The sequence below is a fragment of the Drosophila innubila genome (genome assembly GCF_004354385.1).
Source record: "Drosophila innubila isolate TH190305 chromosome 3R unlocalized genomic scaffold, UK_Dinn_1.0 2_E_3R, whole genome shotgun sequence".
NCBI lineage: Eukaryota > Metazoa > Arthropoda > Insecta > Diptera > Drosophilidae > Drosophila > Drosophila innubila.
In genome coordinates, this window is record NW_022995380.1 from 10,679,562 (window position 1) to 10,702,746 (window position 23,185).

General features: G+C 42.4%; 4 protein-coding genes across 5 annotated transcripts; 2 read left to right on the forward strand and 2 right to left on the reverse strand.

Moving 5' to 3' along the window:
- Positions 1-104: 104 nt before the first annotated feature.
- LOC117789995 lies at positions 105-6,644 on the reverse strand. Its single transcript, XM_034629221.1, has 2 exons — positions 6,077-6,644; positions 105-6,012 (listed from the first exon to the last, which is right to left on the reverse strand). Exons 1-2 carry the CDS (start codon positions 6,501-6,503, stop codon positions 188-190), a joined length of 6,252 nt encoding a protein of 2,083 aa, XP_034485112.1. The 5' UTR covers positions 6,504-6,644; the 3' UTR covers positions 105-187.
- A 1,390-nt stretch (positions 6,645-8,034) lies between these two features.
- Positions 8,035-18,532, forward strand: LOC117792984 (broad-complex core protein isoforms 1/2/3/4/5). 2 transcript variants are annotated; one of them, XM_034633341.1, is made up of 3 exons: positions 8,035-8,789; positions 14,703-15,659; positions 16,195-17,470. In XM_034633341.1, the coding sequence occupies exons 1-3, from the start codon at positions 8,585-8,587 to the stop codon at positions 17,253-17,255; spliced, it is 2,223 nt and encodes a 740-aa protein (XP_034489232.1). In that variant the 5' UTR covers positions 8,035-8,584; the 3' UTR covers positions 17,256-17,470. The 2 variants fall into 2 exon arrangements, with proteins under 2 accessions (XP_034489232.1, XP_034489233.1); XM_034633342.1 differs by lacking the exon at positions 16,195-17,470 and adding an exon at positions 17,690-18,532 and having other exon boundaries at positions 8,079-8,789.
- A 149-nt stretch (positions 18,533-18,681) lies between these two features.
- On the reverse strand, positions 18,682-20,094 carry LOC117792985 (26S proteasome non-ATPase regulatory subunit 6). Its single transcript, XM_034633343.1, has one exon. The coding sequence runs from the start codon at positions 19,953-19,955 to the stop codon at positions 18,786-18,788; it is 1,170 nt and encodes a 389-aa protein (XP_034489234.1). The 5' UTR covers positions 19,956-20,094; the 3' UTR covers positions 18,682-18,785.
- Positions 20,095-20,506: 412 nt separating this feature from the next.
- LOC117791560 (AP-2 complex subunit mu) lies at positions 20,507-22,637 on the forward strand. The gene is made up of 3 exons (XM_034631347.1): positions 20,507-20,848; positions 20,921-21,359; positions 21,414-22,637. Exons 1-3 carry the CDS (start codon positions 20,672-20,674, stop codon positions 22,109-22,111), a joined length of 1,314 nt encoding a protein of 437 aa, XP_034487238.1. The 5' UTR covers positions 20,507-20,671; the 3' UTR covers positions 22,112-22,637.
- The last annotated feature ends 548 nt before the right edge of the window (positions 22,638-23,185 follow it).

Sequence of the window (23,185 nt, forward strand, 5' to 3'; positions counted from 1 at the left end):
TTGGTTCTTTTATTCCATTCAATTTTAAATTGTTTACAAAATTCTTAGATAAATATATCTTACAGATTGAGCCCAATAATGTTAACAAAATGAAACGCAACACATTCAATGCAAATTATAGTATATTATGAACACTTATTTTCTATATAGTTAAAACAATTGTTAGATTAAACTATAGAATACCCCACTAAGATGTTGTTGCCACTTCCATTTTCTCCACCTTTGCATTTACATTGTGAGCTTGCCACCAGCCAGTTACATACTCCCGCAGGCTGGAGAGGGCGAGGACGGAGTGCATATCCAGCTTTTGTTCCTTGGCCAGCCAGTCGCAGTACTCGGATCGGGGGCAGGCGTATGTGCCGCCGAAGGTGCGCAAATAACGAACACTAGCGATTTGATCGGGCCAATGCCGAGCGACGCAGTCGAGCAAAAGATCAAGCTGTTGGGCAGACAGTGCCAGGTATTGGCCACTGCTGGTTGCCGTCTTCTGCATCACATTAAGCAGACGGGCGAGACCAGGAATCGAGACGCGTGGTGATATCAGTGGCAGCAGATGTATGACCAGACGCTGAAGACGCAGCTGGACATGGGCATAGTCTGATAGCTCGGATTGGCTGGCGGCCACAGCATAGAATAGATTGTTGACAATGCTAATGATACCCTCGATGATGTCGAATTGATGGAACTGCGTATCCCGAATGACGCCTATCAACCAGGAGAGGATGCCAACATGCTCCAGCATTATCTTGACAGCACCGGGAATCTTCACGCAGGTGGACAGCACTGAGAGCAGCAGCAAATTGGTATCCAGATTGGCCAGATTGGAGGAATAGAAACCGAGCAGCACCTTGAAGGTGTTCGTGGACACGAGCAGAAAGAGATCCGCACTGCATTTGATGCCATTGCTGAGCAACTGCACAATGAATTCCCGATACTGTTGATGCTCTGGCTCCTGCGAGTAGAAGAACACATTGAATTCGGGTATTGTCTGGAAGTTGAAGCTCTGCTTCAGCTGCAGATACATCATCAGACGCTTGTACAGCAGATGCGTGGGATCTGTGCTCAGATTGAAACTGTTCGCAATGAAAAGAGCTGGAATCAATGGAACTCGGGGAGTGCCGCCGTGAGTGCGTCGTTGTGCCAGCCATGTATTTCTCAGCTCACTCAATCCTCCCTGGATGTTGTCATACGCCTGTGTCCACAGAGGTTTCTCGTAGAACTTTGACAGCTCGAAATGGGTGCGATAGCGTTGCTGACAACATGCGGCAGCCAGTCGCATATCCTTATCTAGCGAGGACAATGCACAGAAGCTCAAGGCGAGCAGTCCATTTTGAACTGGCCACTGAGCACGCACCACAGACTCCGGTGCGAAGCAGTGCATCATTAGTGGCAGCATAAAAGCCGGATCATAGCACTGCTCATAGAGCTCCTCCCGTTTGGGGCACAACCTACGAATGTCCTGGGCAAACTCCGAGACTCCTTCCTCTATGCGCTGCTCTAGGGAATTGTCGCCAAAGTGCTGGGATTTCTTGATAGGATTGACAAACTGCAGCTCGGGCAGCTGCTTGCTGGCGTGCAGAGTACGCCAGATGGGAAAGTTCTCAATGGTATATTGGCAGCCCGGACGCACAATCAGCGCCAACACCTGGGCCACATTCGTCTCCTGCTGCTGCAACTTGGCACGCTCATCTTCGTCGGCGGCACGGAGGGCATAATGTGCCACAGCGCTCTCTCCCCAGATGAAGGGACGATACTGTGCCAGACCCACATCGTAGCGTTCATAGTGCTCCAGCAGAGCCAAAGCATAACGATCAGCTGGCGACAGCTTGGCGTGATAGGCGCCCAGAATGACGGGGATGTGGGCGGAGTGCAATGCCGATGGTGCTTTGCGTGCCAACGTTTCCAGCAGCTGCAGCAAATGTGTTTTCACGGCTCTGGGTTCGCCCAGCAGATGATCATAGCAACAGGAGTGGGTGCAGACCATCTCATAGAGCAGAGCTGCATCTTCAGGCTCCTGCTGTTCCTCGGTGTAATCCTCGTAGAGGCGATCGCAAAGATAGGCCAACAGCTTGAGCAGCAATCCATTGATGTGATCCTGCTCCGGTGTCTGATGCTGCTCCTCCGCCACGTGCATGGCTTGCTTCAGACAACTGCGACAATAATTCAGCCAGTGAGGCGCTTTCAACAACCGACTCCAATCCAACTGATCCTGCAGAGAGTGCATCTGCCACCAGTTGTAGCAGTTGAATGCCAGCTGTTCCAACCTGTCAAGTTGGACGCTCTGCTTCTTCAAGTCCAGCGCCAACATTTGGACATTCAGATTCACATAGCTGACGAATATGTTGGCCTGTTGCTTCTCATCCTTGCTGGCGGCAAAGGCTTGTTCGTAAATCTCGCAGAGAACGCGCATCTGGAAGATCTCCACGGCATCGAACTTAAGCTGCTTCTGGCAGTAATCCAAGCACTCCGACTTGGGCATGCAGTGAGCAATGAGAGCCGCACTTGCCCCGGCATGATCCCTGTAGATGACAGCAGCTTTCAGTGGCTTCTCGATGCTCTTTAAAATGCCATTCTTGTAGGTCTGATAGCAGCGTTGGAGCAGCGACTGCTCCAGTTGATAGCCACTGCTAAAGGCCACATCCAGCAGCGGATAGATCAATTCCTTCTGCTCCAGATGCTCCGGCAACAGCTTCGCGAAGCTCTGCGCCAACTTTCCGTTCCGCTGAAGCAACAGACAGGCAAGATTAACAGCCGACTTGCTCAGCTTTCGGTTGGAGGTGGAAAAGAAGCAGGCAAAAAACTCTGCATCGCATGTGGACAGATGGTGATGTTGGCTGCTTAGGAACTGCTGCATGGCCGTCTCCAACTGTTCCAGTTGCTCAGTTAATGCAATGTCGCAGAAATCTTTATAGTATCTCTGCAGTTGCAACATCGACTGACTGCAATCCACGGGCTCCTCCAGTTGAGCCAGACGTCGCAATAGACGCAACATGAGCTCATAGTAATGGTTCGTCTTGTTGCCACTCATGAAATAATCGCCAGCCTGCAACTTGCTCGTCAACAGTTGCAGCATTTGGGCGCATTCTGTGGCATTCAACTCAAAGGTATCCACGAGGGCGACACACTCCAGCAGCTGAGCAGGTTGCTCCACACTATCACCCGCTGCGGAACCGGAGCCAGAGCCGGCCAAGGCGATCTCCAAGGCAATCACCAGCTGCAGCCTGTAGAAGGACGTGTAGCTGGCAAACTTGGGCAATGTGCGGCAATGATCGGTGAGGCGCCTCAAGAAGGTCACATAATGCAGCTGGGTGTCACTTGTCTCGCTGAGCAACTGCGTCGCCCTCAACTGACTCAGTCGCATGCCATAAATGTAGTGCAACAATCGCTCCGTGTGCGTCTCCTGCTCCTGTTGCTTCTCATCGCTGGGAAGCTCGACTATAGTCTGATTGCCATCCAGTTGGCTGGCGATTTGCAGTAGCTTTATCAAGGAATCAGCAATCAGTTGGGATTGCTGGGCATTCAGTTGTTTACTTTCCACCAACTGCGACATGAGGAAGAGCATATTGTGGGCGTAGATCATGTTGCGACGTGGATTGCGTAGACTAACATGCAATTTCATTGATTTGTTGTCCTCCAGCTGCAGTTCAAAGTGTTCGGTGTCTTCGGGAGATGCCTTGAATATCTGTTCAAAAGTTTGCGTCGGTTGCTCCAAGATCGTTTGCTGCAGTACGTTCAACTGCGGCCAATGCTGAGCGATGGCAGCAGGGAGTTGACTTGGCTTAGACAGCTGCCAGTTCTGCATGTAGCCATTGTGCTGTTCCAGCTGCGAACCGTACAATTGCTGCACCTGCTCAGGCTTGGTGTGGTATTGATAAAGCAGCACACAGACCAGCTCCACATAGGCATCATAGGGAGGCTCGATTGTTACACCTTGCAACAACAGGGGCATCATTTTACTCAGCGTCAGAGTCTCCACATAACCCTGCACCGTCTGTCCCTGCTCAATTTGTGCAAACAGCTTGCGAAGATTTTCTACATTTGTCGCCGTCTCAGCTGCATTCAGAACAGGCAACTGTTTTACCTCCGACAGATCAAGAGAGAGTATGGTCAGTAGTATGCTGGTCACATTATCCACGGTCTCTGCATCAAAACCAATCAACGCCTCCAACCAGATGTCAATCTCAAAGCTAGACGAGTCAAACATGCCAGTGTTGTGGAACAAGGAATGCAACAGCTCTCCAGCTTCTGTCTTGACCTCCACATCGTCCAGCATGTAGGCCTTAATGAAGGAACGCAGCACTTTCTCGAAGAGGTTCTCCTGGGGATGCAATGAGCGCGGGAACAGCAGCAGTATCGTCTTAATCGACTTCAGTTCTAGTTTGATCTTTTGCACCTTGTCCAGTACATTGGGATTATCTGGATCTAAAGGCTCATCAAAGTTTGTCTCATACAATGGACGCAGAACATCCAAATAGTCAAGAATTTGACTTGTCTTGTTGACAAATGCGCGATTCTCTTTGCACATCATTAATACCAGATCCAGGGTGACCGCTAAATGCTCCAGCACATTGACATCCGGCTGCAATCGATCCTGAATACTTCTATACAAGGAATACAGTATACTCTCAATCGGTGGAAAGTTGACCAGTAAATGATTCAGCAGATCAAACTTGAACCGACGCAAGGAGTTTCCAGCTCGCTTTGACTGCTCCCGATGGGCAACGGCATTCACATAGTTGCTGTACTGCGTCATCATTGACAGAAGCAAGCGGTTAACGGCAAGACGCACAGTAAAATTATCGCTCTTCAGCAAGCTCCTGCGCACAATGAAGAGCAACGCCTCGACAGGCAGACACAACTCCTTAATCCAAAAGCTGAAGTCGGTGAGCGTCATTTTGTCCATGGCGACGGACAGGGAACTCGGCGGAACAGCCGCAATCACCTGTGATAGCATATCAATGCCCTTGGGTAAATCTGTTGCTGACAAGCGCATCGGATTCACATAATTTGAAAAATTCCTCGCCGAATGCCTTCCCAGATCGGGACAAGCTTGTAGCGTTTTCAATATTAGATCAATTTTCCGATCGTCGTCAAAGGGACGAAAAAGGGATCCCATCAGCTTGCCCTGCAGTTTGTTGTGCTTCTGACGATAGTTGGTCATGGCATCGAAGCTGATGCCGTGCTTCCGAGAAGTCAGCAGCATTAGGAGAAGCTGATGAACGGCTGCAGCGACTGCTTCACGATTCTCCGGCTCGTAGTTCTTATCCACGATATCGTTGCGTCCGCTGTACTTGTTGGCCAGGCCTTGGGGTCCTTCCCAGTCGTAGAGACGGCTGAAGTGCTTACAGCATTCTAGATCAAAGACATGCACCTTCTTGGTCTTCAAGATGTTGGCATTCTCGAGCACATATTGGCGCAGTGTGTTGACCACCACGCAGACAGTTACATGGTCATCGTAGATTAGACCCTTGGCCAGCACTCGAATCAAATGAGCGCGATCCAAAATGTTGCGAATGAGAAGCGTATTGCCATCAACCAAAAAGGCAAGTATAAAGTGTATATATGCCTTACGGACGGTCTCATCATTCTTGTAGTCGTTCTTAGAATGCGATAGCATTTCCTCCATGGTTCGCACATTCGACAGTATGTCATAAGAGCTGAGCACTTGGCGTCCCAACTGCGGATCCACACATACAATTGCCGTCAGCAGTTTAAGGGCATTCCTTCGATGACTCGGCTGTGCTGACTGCAACAATTGATCCAGCAAAGATCCGTGCGCTTTCAAGAAATAACGACCAGCATGTGCAGCTGACTCCATGTGGCTTTTTTGATTCGTAAGAATCTCCATGATAATCCTTTGCAAAGCCTCGCACAGGTAACCGACATGTAGAATATTACTCTTGTCAATTCTGTTAAAGGCTTCTGCCAACTCCAGCGGCTTACCGCGTTTCTCTATATACTTGGCCACAATCTTGGGCCTTGTTTGACACATGTACAGAAAATGGCGCAACTCTATAATGAATTGAAATCACAGATTAAGTTGATTTTCATTAAATTAACTTGCGTATACATTTACCTGTTATGAAGTTATTGCCAAGCAGTTTGCTACGAAAATGCATCATTTTAAAATCATTGGGAAACCGTTGTGGTTTCTCCTCAGGCTCAATGCCCGAGTCTGGACTGATGTCCGCGTCGTTTGTTTTGCCATCCTGTGTACTTTCTTTAGGTTGATGTCGTGGCTTTCGCTTTTTCGTTGACGACACAGATTCAACTTGAGTCTCCTCGTTCAAGGGCGTAGAACTGTCCTCGATCCCATCTAGCTGCTCCGTATCCACATGTTCATTTGTTTCCTCTTGTAAGCCGGCATTTGCTTTTGCCTTTTTTGTTTTCTTCTTTGGCGTGTGAGACTCCTTGGCCACTTTCTTGGGCACCGCAATTTCAGCATCATCCTGTTGCTCTTCGGCTTCGTGTTTTCTCTTCCGCCTATTCGATTGTATTGCCATCTTTGTGTGCTTTTTATATTGTTATCATAAACAATAAGGCAAAATTTTAATAATTTTAAACTTATTCCACGAGCGGCATGCACGTGTTGTGTCGTTCGAACGTTGCCACCTAGCAGTAAAAAGGTTACCGTTTATTTGAACGTTGCCAGACAGAATATTGTGATAAACTCATACCGGCTACTACTACCAGTATTTTAAAGTTACTATTATAGCTATGTCGCTATCGTGCAACTGTTGTGTTCGCTTGTTGGCGCTTTTTATCGATTTTGATTTCATATCAGCAGTCGATTTATAGCTGATAATACATTTAGAATCCCCAAAAAAAATAATAATCTCAACAAGTGCTTCTTTTTTAAATGTTAATTTTAATACAGCGTCATTTTGTTCAACATTAAACACTTATTGCCTAAATTTACTTTAATACTTTAATATTGTGTACGTGTATATTCACTTTGAATTACACATTTTGCAACATTGTATTAAATATACAGATTTCCTTCCTTTTTAGATGTTTGATTTGTTTGATCAGCGTTGTTAGTCGTCTTCAAGTGCTATGTTGGTAGCACCACCTCCGAAAGCAGAAATGCCGGAATTTGTGACAGGTTGGCTGGTGGTTACTCCAGGGAATTCTGGTAATGTTGTCTTTCGTTGCTTACCTGCCGCTGGCGGCACAGATGGCAAATCTACAGACTTGCTCGTACCTATAATAAATCAATTAGGCACACAATTATTTATTTAAAGCTTTTTAAACATGGATTTATATATATAAACTCTTACTACAACAACAACCCATAGTAATTGAGAGATTATAGAGGATAGTTCGTTCCCGTACAGTGGAAAGAATTTAAAGAACTGAGTTAAAGAAATCAAACCGGTGACCAATCGGCCATGGTATCTTAATAAGTATGTATGAATGTGTACGTTTACCCGAAGTGCAAACGATTCACAGTTTATTGATAAGGGGCTTTTGTTTTTGTTTTAAAATGTAAAGTGGGTTATTTACGGCACGGGTACGGCAGTTATCTACAGGGACGGTCGCATTGACTGGTTAGATATTTTGGTTTGCTCTACGGTTTCAGAGCATAAGCCAAGTCGACAGCGACCCAACTCTGGCTGTGAATTTTACCAATTAAGATAAGCTCTTATCAGAAAGCATTGGGTGGCCCTGTTGTGCTTAACGCCCACGACTGAATTTGAAACCACCACAGCATATCGAATATCGATTAATACTATCGAATGCCTCATACACTACTTGGTCAACCAAGACACATATATATTTTGTTCACTACCACTTACGACAAATAAAGAGTAAAAAATATAAATGGCAAATAATGATTATTTAATCAACTGATGTAAAAAGTAATTATAAAAAATCCCCAATAAGCGAAAAAAAATTAAGCGGCCCGCCAATATGCTGTTTAGCTTCGTTACACAGCACTGACTCTTAATCAGCTGATTTGTTAGTGCGCATGATTTGGCTCTCTCTACCTCTCTCGCTCTTTCATTCTCACAAAAATTGGGAGCGAACCGAAACGTAAACAGCGTCCGCTGCCATTTCACGCTTTTCTGATAAAAATGTTTTAAATCAAAAAGTGTTAATTAAAACCGAAATCAAAGTCAATGTGGCTGTGGACGCAGACGGTTCGTGTTTGTGCGCGTGAACGTGGACAGAAATAAATCGTTTGCAGCATCTGCTAATATTAAATACTAAATTGATTTCGAGTCGGAACAGACAGACAACTGAGAGCGACGGCGTTTGGCGCTCGTGAGCGTGCTTTTGCATATTTTTTGTGTTTATGTTCTACCTGACATTCTGTGGCATCAGTTGTGAATGTCAGCCGCAAAGTGAACGAGACGAGAAATCACGGCCAAAAGCAAATAAACAAGAATCATTAAAAACGGCAATAAATCACAGATTCGGACTCGCTCCCGTTCAAGAATTCACAATATATTAAATAAACATTTACAATTTAGTTTCGCGTGGCAGCCGGGGCTACAAAACAAAAAGAATTCAACAACTTCATTTGCTGGCTGGCTGTAATACGCCGCCAACTGGTAAAGACAACGAAAAAACCGTCGAAATGGATGATGAGTTTAAGCTTTGCTGGAAGAACTTCCAGGACAATATTGCCAGTGGATTTCAAAACTTGTACGATCGAGGCGATCTGGTGGATGTCACGCTGGCATGTGATGGCAAACTGTTGCAGGCCCACAAAATCGTCTTGGCTATATGCAGTCCGTACTTTCAAGAGATATTCACAACCAATCCCTGCCAGCATCCCATTAGTAAGTAGCTCCTATTTCACTGTTATACAAGTCTCAAGAATACTGCCACGTTCCTTTCACAAGTTTTCTATGTGATGATACGATTTGTTTAACACTCACTGTTGTTTACCCAAAATGTTCACACGACAGTTTCTATTAGCCCGCCAAACTGTGCGACAGTCGTTGGTTGTAGTGTTGCTATTTTAACTATTTTGTAGCTAGAAATAGATATTTTGAAACTATCAAATTTTAAAAATTGCAAGATATTAAAAACTAGCAGATAAATTGAATATTTCTGAAAATAAATATATTTTTAAAAAGAGTATATTTGTTGTTGGAATATTATATTGAGCGAAGTTTTTAAAAAAGAAAAAAAAGTGTTACGCTGAAATCCATTGAGAAAATGCTGAACAGGGAATTTAAAATATAGAATGACGAGCTTACCACAAAAGTATACAGATGCTGAACTAGATTTTAACCAAGTGCAGCTCGATAAGACCAATTTATGAAATGTATTTCATAAGATACGGATTTTGTAATAGATCGGAAATTTTTTAAATTTACAGATATGGATACAAGTGAAATGTGCTGCATGTGTAATTAAACATGTGTATTATTATAATTATTTAAAAACAAAATCAAATTTTAAATTCATATGCAGATGAAAATTGTTGTTGCTAACATTGACTTAAAAATATTAAAGAAAAACCATACTGTTTTTAGTTACGAGCCTACAAACTGCATTTTTGTTTTTGTAAAAAAACTTAGAATTTTTCCAATCAGATATGATAGTATTTGAGCTAAGTCTAGCTAGTATTTCTTTTTTATTTAACAATTTGGGCCCTTTTAATTTTGGCAACACTGATTGGTTGTACTCGTGAATATACTCGTATATTTGTATTGCAAGTGGCAGAGTGAAATTTTATCACTGATACGCACGCTGTCCACCTGTCAGTTTATCTAAGCACGGCCGTCAGTTGTCAGATGCCAGGCGGGGGCACCGTTCGATATAAATCAACTTTATAATAAATTCGTTGTCACATTTAACAGTTATCAAGCGGGGATACTACCACCATCCCAGTTTTGCCCAGTCTTGGCTCCGTCAATGCTTACTCCCAAAAGGCAAATAAAACAATTTCGCCTTATCATAAATCAAAAATCAAACAGAATTAGCTGCAACGACTGATAATCCTGTTGCATTGAGTATTGGAGCTGTCGTCGCCACGTTGTCTCTAGATGCAACTCCATTTCCATAGCACACTTTAGCTGCAACACACACACACACACACATATGTATGTATGTGTCTGCAGCCGGTGTGTGTTCCCCTTGATAACGATGCTCCACTCCAACTCCAAGTTCCATGTTGGGTGCGTTGCTGACCTCATCAAATGTATAACAAATGCTTAACTCAAATCAACCTACATACGACAATTGTGCATGGACTCTGGAATTGTTATAGTACATGGATATGATATCGCCTGGCTGACTAACAGTCTAACTGACTGACTGACAGACTTGCTCACTAGTTGGCCTACCACGACTAGGCTGGTTGGTTAGCTTGTTGTACACGTCTGCTGCACGGTGGCTTTATCAGATCAAGCGGCAATAAACAACAATGTTTTATCTTTCAAGTAGCAGCAGAAATGTGCTACCTAACAACAACAACAACAACAACAACAACAACAACAACAACAATCATAATAATAACAACAAGAAGGGAATAGAACCACAAGCATTATTTCCAAAGATAAAGAATATTAATATACGCTATAAATAATGCTTTGGGGTAAAATAATTATAAATAAACCAAGTCATAATACAACAACTGACTTAAGGTGCTAACAAGCCAAATCATTTGGTTGCTGCTGTTGTTACCATTGTTATTGTTGCTATTATTGTTGCTGCTGCGGCGTGTTACACTTAAAACAGCAGCAACAACTACTTGTACAACAACAACTAGAGTCAAACATTTTATCTTTTTATCGCGTTCAACAATCATTTATTGCCCAACTGAGCAGCAACTGGGTCCCCGGGGTCTAACGGCACTTCTGTCCACACAGCACTCGAACACCTTTATATTTTATTTTTTTTTTTTTTTACCGAGATATTGATTAGGGGACACTCTGAGGTTGCTGTTGTTGCCGGAGCGATATGAATTGGTGTTGATATTACCACTGTTGTTGTTGCTGTTGTTGTCATTGTCGTTACCGTGTCGCGATCGATATATACAAAATACTTAAAGAATACTCCCTGGCCAACAACAGGCGGTAACCACTTCTAATACATGTGTCTACGCCATTTTGTTGTCTACGCTAATCCTCAAATACGAATACTTATTATCTATGCCCATTCGATACCGTATTCGCTCCGATTTGATTCGTTTCGATTCCGTTTAAGTTTTATTATTGGCATAAATGGCAGCTTGAGTGTTTATCAGCTTTGTGTTTAGTGCCTAGTACTCTGCTTTTCTGGGTATCATTTGAAATCGTAAAATAAGATTTTCAACTTATGACCAAATGGTCAGATAACATACATACATACACACACCCGCACGCACACTCCCATTCAGACTTGGTCTCAGAGCCATAATGGCACTTAATACCCCTGAAATACAATTAGCGACTAGGTATAGCCATAGCTTCCTTCTCAAGTGCTCCAGCGATCCGATCGAACTGTGCCTTTTGCTGATATTTCCAACAATAAATGAAGATAATATAATATCGATCGCTGAACTTGTCGTAAATATCAAACTCAATGTTATTTTTATAGTTCTGCATGCTCTAATAGCCAGAATTACCAGAGGTGGCGTATCCAGGAAGCTTTACCCTTCCAAAGGGGGTTGCAAATTAAGGTTCATTTATTATTGATGTAGAAACATTCAGAATATTTAGTAGTAACTTTTAGAAGCATCCACAACACACTTAACTTAGCTTTTTTTACAATACTTTTAAAGTATTATATCTCCAACTCCTTTTAATATTTACCCCTAACAAGCAACGCCCTTGTCTCACAGGTGCCATTAATCGTTGCTTACGTATTATACCGGGAGCACATTTTATAAGCGTATCATATAATATCAGACTTTGACATTGGGCATGTGAAATTTCATCGGTTTTTATTGGGCATTTGCGTTGACAAATATAAATTTATGAGTCAAATAGCAGTAGCAATAGATTTACTTATCGGTTCGGTTAATTCCTTGGCTAATACCCAAACACCCTGATATAACTAAGCCAAGATATACAGAAACTTGAATGGCCCCTAAACATTGTTAACTATTTTCACCTTATCACGTGCTATAAATTGTGTTTTTTTGGAACGGATATGATCTGTCTAAAAATATTTAATTGATAAAGCTGAGCAAATATGATGAGACTTTATTAAAAATACCTATATGTTTATTCTAATTGTTTAGATATGTTAGTTTGTACTTCACTATTTGTATAGAATGAAATTTAGATTTGTTTGATCAGACTTGCCATCAAGTAATGAAAATTTATTTAAATATATTTATTGAAATATAAAAACATATATATGCACATATTTCTTTATTATTATCTCTGTAAAATTTAATACCCCAAAAGCCCGACCTTTAGAAATAGAAAGTATTTGATTGGTTAATTTTTGAATTCTTTGAATCATCGCACACTTGTCCTTGCTTGTTCTCCAACAGTTACAAAATATATGGATGTAATTTTATAAACTTGAAAAATCAAATGAAAGTCATTTTGAACCAAGGCTCTTTCCGAAAACTTATTCTTGACCGTGTCAAACCCAACTTTATTAAAAATTTTGGAGTTTTAAATCCATTGATAATTATACGATACTCAGAACACGTTGTAGTTTATATATCTTTTCGTAGAAAAGTAAAAAAGTATCAAAAATAATATTTTTTCCCTGTAAAGACAGATAGTTTCTCAGATGGTAGAATATCTAATAGAATTTATCCTAAACGGTGTACGTGATTTATATCATATTGCAAATGGTCGATTGTAGAACTCCTCCTCGCTATGTTTTATCAGGTTGTTGTAAAGATTCGCTACTCGTACTAATACATCGAATACTCGACTTGACTAATATGGCGTTTATAGATAACATTTATTTGTTAATGTTTGTGTGTCGACATTGTCGAAATGCGACAGCCCATTCCACTCCAGGTTAGACGACGACAAAAAAAAATATAGAAGAGAAACAGAAACAAAAAGAGAACTATTGCTATTGGCTTTCTGATTCGATAAACATTTATCATAATCATAAAATAAAAATTGATTCGACTGCAATCTTATTGGCTGTTGTGTCTCAAGTGGGCGTAGACTTGTTCCTGATGGGTGTCGTCAAACAAAGTAGTTCGTACAATAGAACTGAAATCTTTCGTATATATGAAATAGGTATCAATATATACATATATATGTGTATCGTAGCTGTCCTGCAACGTGCTGAGCTGATTACACGAAATGGCGCCGAGTTCAAGATCTATAGCTGAGCTGCGCGATATCAGTAAAGATCAGCGGGGTTCAGGCATAAAAACAGAAACAGAAATCATTCTGGCATATAAATAAGTGATATTTTTAAGCAAACAGCCAGCCAACCCAGTCCCCAGTCCAATTCAGCCAGACAACAACAATTGAGAATCGTTGATCGTTGATCGCCATCCAACAAGATGCCCCGAATTCGGTTGGTTTGGATGTTCTTCCTTATCAACAGGGCAGGGCACGGCACGGCGTTAGCGTATTTATCACGTTTTCCGTGAACTTTTGACAAAGTTTATCTACAGCTTCGTTCTAGCATACACAGATACAGTGGAATATTCGATCATTCAGTCTGTCTATGGATCTCTTTGTGCCTCAGTTTGTCCTATCTTCTATCCATGACACGTCTCTATCAAGACAAATATACAAAGTATTCGAGTATTTGTACTCGAGTATTGTGTAGATTATAGATTCGAGCTGAAAGTTAATATTTATCGCTGATAACAGATCATTCAAAGATCGAGTATATTTTAATGTATGTTTAATACAAATAGTTTCACAATAATTTGTTGCATTACGATCCTATCCGTAACAATATCGGGATCATCAGTCAAGCACATGAGATTTGAGTTTTTAGATCGATGACGGTTACAAAAGGCACATATAACACTCGGATTTTGATCTTTGCTAATGCAAAACACGGACATGGCGACGCACAGATACGACTAACAGATAGGGAATACGACTATGTCGATGTCGGGAGAGATGTCAGCGTCGCACGGTCAGATTAAGCAACAAACGAGCAGTCGATCGAGTTTTATATATATATATATACAAATTTGTTATTGAGAACAAGCGATAATATTGTTTTTTAACTAGATGTTGATGCTGAGATGTCCGCCACAGTAGAACAAATATTATATTTTTTTCGAGTAATATTTCAATTACATCTTATTACTATATCTTTTTTGATGATTACAAGAGATCTTTATTAGTACCTCAATGAAAGAGTCTCTTTGACCCATTTTATAAGAGGCTCAGCTTAAAACTATGTGTACCACTGTGCAGCACAGTAGCACCCGGACAGTTTCATAGGCCGTGTCGAAAGGCAGCAACAGTTGCTGCTGCTGATGATATGACATGCTACTTATTTAATAATTATTGCTGCTGTGCGACTGTTGTTGAGTTTATATTTAAGTTTTTCAGATTTCTTATCATAGCTGTTTTTATGTATTGATTTAGTATTTGATGATAACATCTCCACTATGAATGTGACCTCCTTTCATTAGAATGTTTTCGTCGCAAACTTACACACACACACACACATACACATACACATTTTTATACTCACAAGATAATACAATTTAATAAATATTAAAATAATGAAATAAGAAAAATTACAATTTGGAACTTCTGTCCTATTTCCCCGCCCAATTCATGCTTATTTTCCCCTTTACCTTTCAGTCATACTCAAAGATGTAAGCTTCAACATCATGTGCGAGTTGCTGGAGTTCATGTATCAGGGTGTGGTGAATGTGAAGCACACGGAGCTGCAATCGTTTATGAAGATTGGACAACTGCTGCAGATCAAGGGTCTGGCGACCAATTCAAATGCCTCACCCGGCTCCAGTGGCTCGGAGAAGTCCGCTAGTCAACTGACAAATGCCGCTGGTGATGAGCCCAACAACAGCAGCAACAGTAGTCACAACAACAACAACAACAGCACCAACAGCAATAACAATAGCAACAACAGCAAAGCAGAAGCGGATCATAATGACTCCAAGAATAGCACGCAGAGCAACTCACGCACTCCGACAGCTTCGCCGAGTGGTTGTCGTGGTTCAACCAGCGATCCCAGTCATCTTTTTGCCCAGAGCAAGCGCTCAGCTCCCGCGGAATTCAACAGCGATTCTCTGTCCATTTATTCACGCAAACAGCTGCGTCGATCTTTGACGGAACATTCCGGCGCCGGATGCAGTGAGAGTGGCGATAATGCAGACACGGCCAGCATGGAGAATGCCCTCAACTCGGAGGAGTTCTTTCTGCCACCAATACCGCACATCTCGATGGTGGAATCACGCTACGATCTGGGCAGCCTGAAGCGAGAGGGTGACAATCATCATGGCGCTGGCGGAGCAATTGGAAGTGGCAGTAGCAGTGCATCCTCCTCGACAGCTGTTGGCTCGCTGCGTAATCCTTTCGGGCCGGCCTTCAATCTGGACTACAATAACTTCTACAAGGCGGGCAACAGCAGCGGACCGAGCAGCTCCAACAACGTGTCCGGCCTTGGGCCAGGTGGTGGCAACAATGGCGGCAACAGCCTTGGCGTCAATGTTGGTCCTGCCACCGAATATCCCAATGAACTCTATATGCCCAGTGACTACACCAAGAACTTTGCCAATCACATGGACATTCCGTCAAGTAGGTGACGCACTTGCACAATAATCGTATACCACATCTATGTGTGTTGCATGTCACCATCTCGATTATGATTTTCAATTTAAAATCTAGGTTCTTGGGTTTTCATTCTTATCACTTACCGCACTTATCATTAATCCCCCATGTCCCACCTGTTACTAACCTTGAGTGTTAACATGGGCTTAAAACAGGGATGGAAACCGGGATCATCATCCAACTGAATAACATTTAATACTCTTATAAATTTGGAACACTATATTTAATTAGAAACTGGTGGTTTCCATCTCTGGATTAACCACAATAGTTAGTAAATAGCTTATTGCCTGGATATGCTTTAGCGATCCGCCTCCACTCGACCCGCCACGCAATCCTTAACGAGTCTTCTTCAATTCCTTGTATATAACATCCGTTAAATGTTGAGCATTATCGGTTACACCACCCTTTGACCCCACCTCCACCCCCACCCCCAAGATTTGACCACTAATGTTCCATAATTGTACGTATATTTGTTGCGGACGCTGCTTTCTGGATCGTTCAGATGGCAGCAACATGGTAATGCTGTCCACCACCTCGCTGCTCCATGGCAATTGCGTTTTCAATCGCAACAACACCGTCGCCACGCAGCAGGGCATGAAGACCTACTGGCTGTGCAAATCCTATCGCATCAGCATGTGCCGGGCTAGATGCATCACCCATCTGGGCAGGATTATATCCGCCACCGGCGTACACAATCACTTGCCCCATATGCGGGGCGGCAGCTCCGGCGGCGGCTCCAGTGCTTGCAGTACCACGCAGAGCAGCAGCTCATCAACGACTGTCACACCAAATCCCAATCCTGGCCAGCCAAGCTACAGCGTCTCTGATGGTAGTCATATTATATCACCACCCGGCGTGGAAATAAGTCATGCGTCAGCGGGAAACAGTTCAAGCTCCCGACTAGGTGCTAATCTATTTGCCAACCAGACGCCGACATCGCCAGCGTTGCCTGGAGGTCATGGAGGTCATTCGGGCTCAAGCTCGCATCATCATCACCATCATCATCTGACGCAGTCGCTGCCCAATCTGCTGGTGCAGCATCACACGCCGCACAGCAGCATGGAGCAGCATGGCATGGGAAGTAATCCGCCGCCGCCACCGCCTGGGAGCAACAGCGTCATACAGAACATAATGCACAATCCCAATCTTATGCATTTGCCGATGCAATCGCATCCACATCCGCATCCACATCATCACCAGCAGCAGCAGCAGCATCAACAGCAACACTCGCCACATTCACAGCATCATCTGGAACTGGGTGCTGGATCGGTGATGTTGCCACTTTCGCCTGCCCACATGCAACAGAGTCCGCAGTCGAACAGAAGCAGCCACTCCATGCATACCACTGAATCCCCGCTGGGCATGAAGAGTCCTCCGCCGCCACAGCAACAGCCACAGTCAACCAGCAGCCATGTGGATGCGGAGCAGCAGCAGCAGCAGCATGTGGACATCAATGCAACCGCAGATGGATCTGCGGAGAGTGCGGCGAGCACGGCGCATGTGATTGACTCCATAACGATATCACCTGGCAGCGGTCACAATTTTAAGATCGAGAACATCTAAAAGGGCTTCGCTTAGTTAATAAGATGGATTTATTTATTGCGGCAGGAGCCGATTAGTTAGTGTTTTTAGATGAAATTCAATACTACTTGATTGACATTGATTTGATTTTTGTTCTTATGTATTTATATATATGATATATGTATGTAAAGTACTACTTACATAATTACATGTAGGTTTAAGTATTGTGAAATGCAAATGAAACATATGAATTGCAATCGATGTTGGGTTCTCTTTTCCTCGGCAGGTAAGTTGTTACCTCATGGGTTCTGCATGAGACAATCAATAATGGGGATCATCTGTGAATGTCCAACACATCAAACATAACACTCATATACTATATTTATTAGCTAGACACCACACACCAATACCAATATCAACACCCACACACACACATACACATTCGCTCAATTGTGCCAATCTTGTGTATATTATAGTCGCACCCGGCGAACACTGGTTTCAAGGCAAGCTCGAGTTTATGCTGAGTCAGCGCGGCAAACCTTTGTTGGTCCATGATGGCCACACATTCGGCATACAGTACGTGCGCAAGGATAAAAAGTACTGGCAATGCAATTTGTCGCGTAAATTCAACTGCAAGGCACGGGTCACCACAACGGACACCGGCGAGATCATAGTTACCAACAACGAGCATTGCCACACGGAGATACGTCAGCACTTGCGCAAGGATTATCAGCGCAACAAGGTCATGATGAATGCGTTAATCAATCTGAGCACAAATCGTTTTGCCGATTTGCGACGTCAGAGCTTAGGGCTGGGCGCTTTGCCGTCCATGGTGCCGAATGCCCTGGCCCAGGGTTCACCGATTATCGATGAGGTAGTGCAGAATCTGCATGATCTAGCCAAGGCCTCTGCGGAGGCAAGTCAGCAACACCAGCAGCAACAGAGGGCAAACGATGCCCTTAAATACGAAAATGAACAACCGTTGAACTGTGAATATCGTAACTCCGCTGCGCTGGAAGATATGGCACGTAGCTTTATGGCCAGTAAAGCAGCAAATAATGACAATATAGCCAATGACTTGACTAAGGAAAATAATGAATGGAAGTGCAAAGATGAAGGAGACGATGCTCACCGATAGCCACACTGTTGGATTGTTTTGAAAAGCGCGCATGCAGCGTTGCATTTACGATACCGATAACAGCGGCAGCAAGTTCCGATAAGGAAACGACACCTGGCGTAAATTTTACGCACTTTCGCTTTGGCGGTTTAGACTTACATTTAAAATACAAATTAAGTACAAACGGAAAAGCATGCAATAATACTCAAATAACAAGACAGCGAAACCAAACCAATTCCAAAGAATTTAGATAATTAATAAATAAATGCAAATGTATTTCTACATTTGATTAGCAAATATTAAGGGAATTTAACTTTTTGCCAACTGCATTAAGAAAACCATAAAAATGTATATTGTTTTATGTAATGTTAGTTTTACACTGTAATTACTTGAATTTTTTAATAAATTTCATATGTTCTTGGGTGTGTGAGTGTCTATGCTATTACAGAATGGGCTTAAATATTTATAACACGGCTTAGCTTCTGAATACGATTAAGCAGAAGATCACCCTGCTTAATGGTGGCCTGATACTGCCAATTCTTGTTGTCGGGTCGATTCGTCTCCACAATGCCGCCAACGCGATCCACCTTAGCATGCAAGCGGCCAGCCGCAATAAAACGAGCCAGCTCCTGATCAATGTAGTCCACGGTGACGCCAAATGACTCGGCCATGTATTGCAGAGTAAGTGAGCGATATGACTCCAGCAATTGTGTGTATCCCAAAATGCGCATCTCACGCACATAGTACCGATAGTGGGGATGGACGAGATAATCTGCTCTCAGTTGCTTTTCCACACGGGCTAAATGCACATAGAACTGCTCATACTGGCAATTGAACAGGGAAAACAAGAACTGTTTCACATCCGGCAGGCCATGCAGCACTTCCTGTATCTCAGATCCCTTAATCACCTTCTCGCGCAGCTCGTTGCGCGGCAAGGCAATCATGGATACATAAACGGTGTAACGAACAAACGTGGGGTAGTCCATAAGCTCGTACGAGGTGAAGGTGCTGACAGTGTCCAAGAAGAAGGTGGCCGCTGCCTTGAAGTCACGGACGGCAACCGAGTAGATGCCCTGGTAGACCTTTAGGCGATTACGACGATCCCAGTCGCCACCCTCCTCAATCAGATACTTTGCTTTATCGATGTTGCGTGTTATTAAATCGTGATCCAAATAAAACAGACCAAGGCGAATCAGATGGAAGACAATGTCCAGGCGGTGACCTAAGGACACAGTCTTTTCATAGGTCTTGCGAAAGGCTGATTCAGCAGCTGCTTTGTCACCAATGCGACACAAGTACTCCGACTTTTTGAGGTTGGCCTCGCGAACCTCCATCTCGCCGAGATTCTTCTCTGCATCCTCAATGGCGGCATCCAACTGCTCGATGGCAATACGGTTTTGTTCGCGCATACGTGTGAGCATCTCCTTGTCCACAGTCCAGTTTAACTCGGTGCAGATATGCTCGTACCATGGAGCCATATTGTCCGCTCGTATGGCATCTAGCAATTTTGACTTGAGAGCTGCATCTTGTTTGTGCTCCGCAAGCGTCAGAAGAAACTTCGTTTGTGCCAGCTCCAAGTTTGGGTTCTTCTCCAGACCCTGCTCCTCAAGGTTTTCAGTAGGCATCTTTAATTTTATTTTTGATTCACGTAGCAATTAAATTCAAACTGGGAAATAATTTCCGAATGAAAATGAATTGTTTTTGTCAAAGCCGCAGAGTCATGTACGAACTAAAGTTGGCTGCGATACTCTAAACAGTGCTGGAAAACACAGTTGGTGAAATCAATTAATAATGATAATTTCAGAAGCGGCGCAAAATTCAAATTTACAAATTTTAACAACAAACAATTGTCTAAAAATTATTTAAAGCAATTATGACAAATCCAATAAAATTCCAAATTAGATAAAATAAAGCTGACGTTCTTCAGCTAGAGGCTAGTAGCTCGTCACCCCTCGGGCTGAGAAGTTACAAATTAAAATTCTAAAAAAAATATCAAAAATTCAACAAAAATGTTGCAAATATTTGAAAAATTCTAGCTTTAAAATTTAATAAAATTGATTAAGAAGAATTATTCGAAAAATAGGAAAATTTAAAAAATTATATAGATCAGATTTCTAGGTCTGGCAACGCTAGGGTATTTCATTCAGGTGGCAACGTCTTTATACAAAGTTGGCAACACTGATCGGAAAAAGGGGAGTGCGAGAGCAATTGATTTTTTTTGTGGAAAAGTTGATTAGTGGGTCCCAAATTGGTGGAAAATTTTTCGTAAACAGCTTAGTGCCAATTGTGCTAAGAACGAATTTTCATAAATACAAGGTTTTGGGACTAGGCAGTGCACACAATGATTGGTGGTTTGTTCGTTTACAACCACAAGGGTGAGGTTTTAATCTCCCGAGTTTATCGCGATGACATCGGACGCAACGCCGTGGACGCCTTTCGGGTCAACGTCATCCATGCTCGGCAGCAGGTGCGCTCTCCAGTGACCAATATCGCTAGGACCAGCTTTTTCCATATAAAGGTATTTGCCACGTCAACCGGATGTTTGCCAGAATCACAATCAGTAACAATTCTCCGCCTCTTTTTATTTTAGCGTGCCAACATTTGGTTGGCTGCGGTCACTAAGCAAAATGTTAATGCTGCCATGGTATTTGAGTTCTTGCTAAAGATCATTGAGGTGATGCAGTCATACTTTGGTAAGATCTCCGAGGAGAACATCAAGAACAACTTTGTGCTCATTTATGAGCTGCTGGACGAGATTCTAGACTTTGGCTATCCGCAAAATACGGATTCGGGCACCCTGAAGACGTTCATCACGCAACAGGGCATTAAGTCGGCCACCAAGGAGGAGCAAATGCAAATAACCTCACAAGTTACTGGTCAAATTGGCTGGAGACGTGAGGGCATTAAATATCGACGAAACGAGTTGTTCCTGGATGTGCTCGAGTATGTCAATCTGTTGATGAGCCCACAGGGTCAGGTTCTGTCCGCTCACGTTGCCGGCAAGGTTGTCATGAAGTCTTATTTGTCAGGTGAGTGCCATCAGGTAATTAAATTTAATTGGTTATTAATAATTACCTTTGTAGGCATGCCCGAGTGCAAATTTGGCATCAACGACAAAATCGTTATGGAATCCAAGGGCAGAGGAATATCCGGCAATTCGGAAGCAGAGACATCGCGCTCCGGCAAGCCAGTGGTTGTGATTGACGATTGTCAATTCCATCAGTGCGTCAAGCTAAGCAAATTCGAGACGGAGCATTCTATTAGCTTTATACCGCCAGACGGTGAATTTGAGCTAATGCGCTATCGCACAACAAAAGACATTTCATTGCCATTCCGTGTTATACCGCTGGTGCGAGAAGTGGGACGCACAAAGATGGAGGTGAAAGTGGTACTCAAGTCGAATTTTAAGCCATCGCTGCTTGGCCAGAAGATCGAGGTGAAAATCCCAACTCCACTCAACACTTCGGGCGTGCAATTGATTTGTCTAAAGGGCAAGGCCAAATACAAGGCCTCAGAAAATGCGATTGTATGGAAAATTAAGCGAATGGCGGGCATGAAGGAAACTCAGCTGTCGGCGGAAATTGAACTCCTTGAGACGGATACCAAAAAGAAGTGGACACGTCCACCAATTTCAATGAACTTTGAGGTGCCATTCGCACCGTCAGGCTTTAAAGTGCGCTATCTGAAAGTGTTTGAACCGAAGCTTAACTACTCAGATCACGATGTGGTCAAATGGGTGCGCTACATTGGACGCAGCGGTCTATACGAAACCCGTTGTTAAAGGAAGAGTAACTCTCCCAAAAGCAATCGAGCAAGTGGACGACATTATATTTATATGTTGAATTTTATAGAAAACGCAAGATGGAAACGTTTACCATTCGAATGTTATTGAAATTTTCATCAATCAAATTGAACAAATGTTGTCTCGTATTCCAAAATTAGTTCTTCAGCAACGGGCGTTAATTAGTTGGCCCATCCTATAATGCATATACATATAGTTTATGTATGCATAATTCTGTTCTTGTGGCGATGCATAATAATACATACATACCATTATATACTATTATTTACACTATTATATATTGTAATCATATTGTTTATACTACGCCCTGGCGCGCGTCTCAAATCTCACGCTCATGTTTTCTACTGTTTACTTTTAATTATGCTTTGTATTATTATATTAAAAAAAAAATCTATATTATTCTTGTGGATATTCAAATTGATCACACACATGTATTTAGAAAACCCTGTCAGTCAACGCTAATAATATTGATATTCAAAGTGTTAATAATAATATTCGAATTGTTTAAATAAATAAATAGCATGATATATAAATAAATATGTATACAATCATATATATAAACTATATAAAGTTATGGCCTACATCCGTTTTAGTTATCAGTAAAAAATGTAAATAATTTTATAAACTTACATTTATGACTGAGATTTGTGGGTTATCGCATTGCCGGCTAAATGTTGAAGTTAATTAACAAACGGGTGATGAATATAGGCACGCAAACTTCTACATACACTACTCTACAGTAAGTCAAGTAATTGTTTTGACAAAGAAAAGAATTTACATAGTCATAATTTCGAAACACGATTCAATCAGAAATAAGAATTATTTCACTGACATTAAGAATATACAAGATATAAATATAAAATGTTTACAAAATATAGAACAAGGCATCTAAAATATTTCTACATTGAGTAAATTATCGATATTTTATTTGCCAAAAATAATAATTTATTCTTATAGTTATTAAACTGTAAGAAGTTGCTTATGATTTTTAGAATAAAATTAAAAGTATATTAATAATAAATGACATTAGGATTAACTATTTGAAAAACTAAT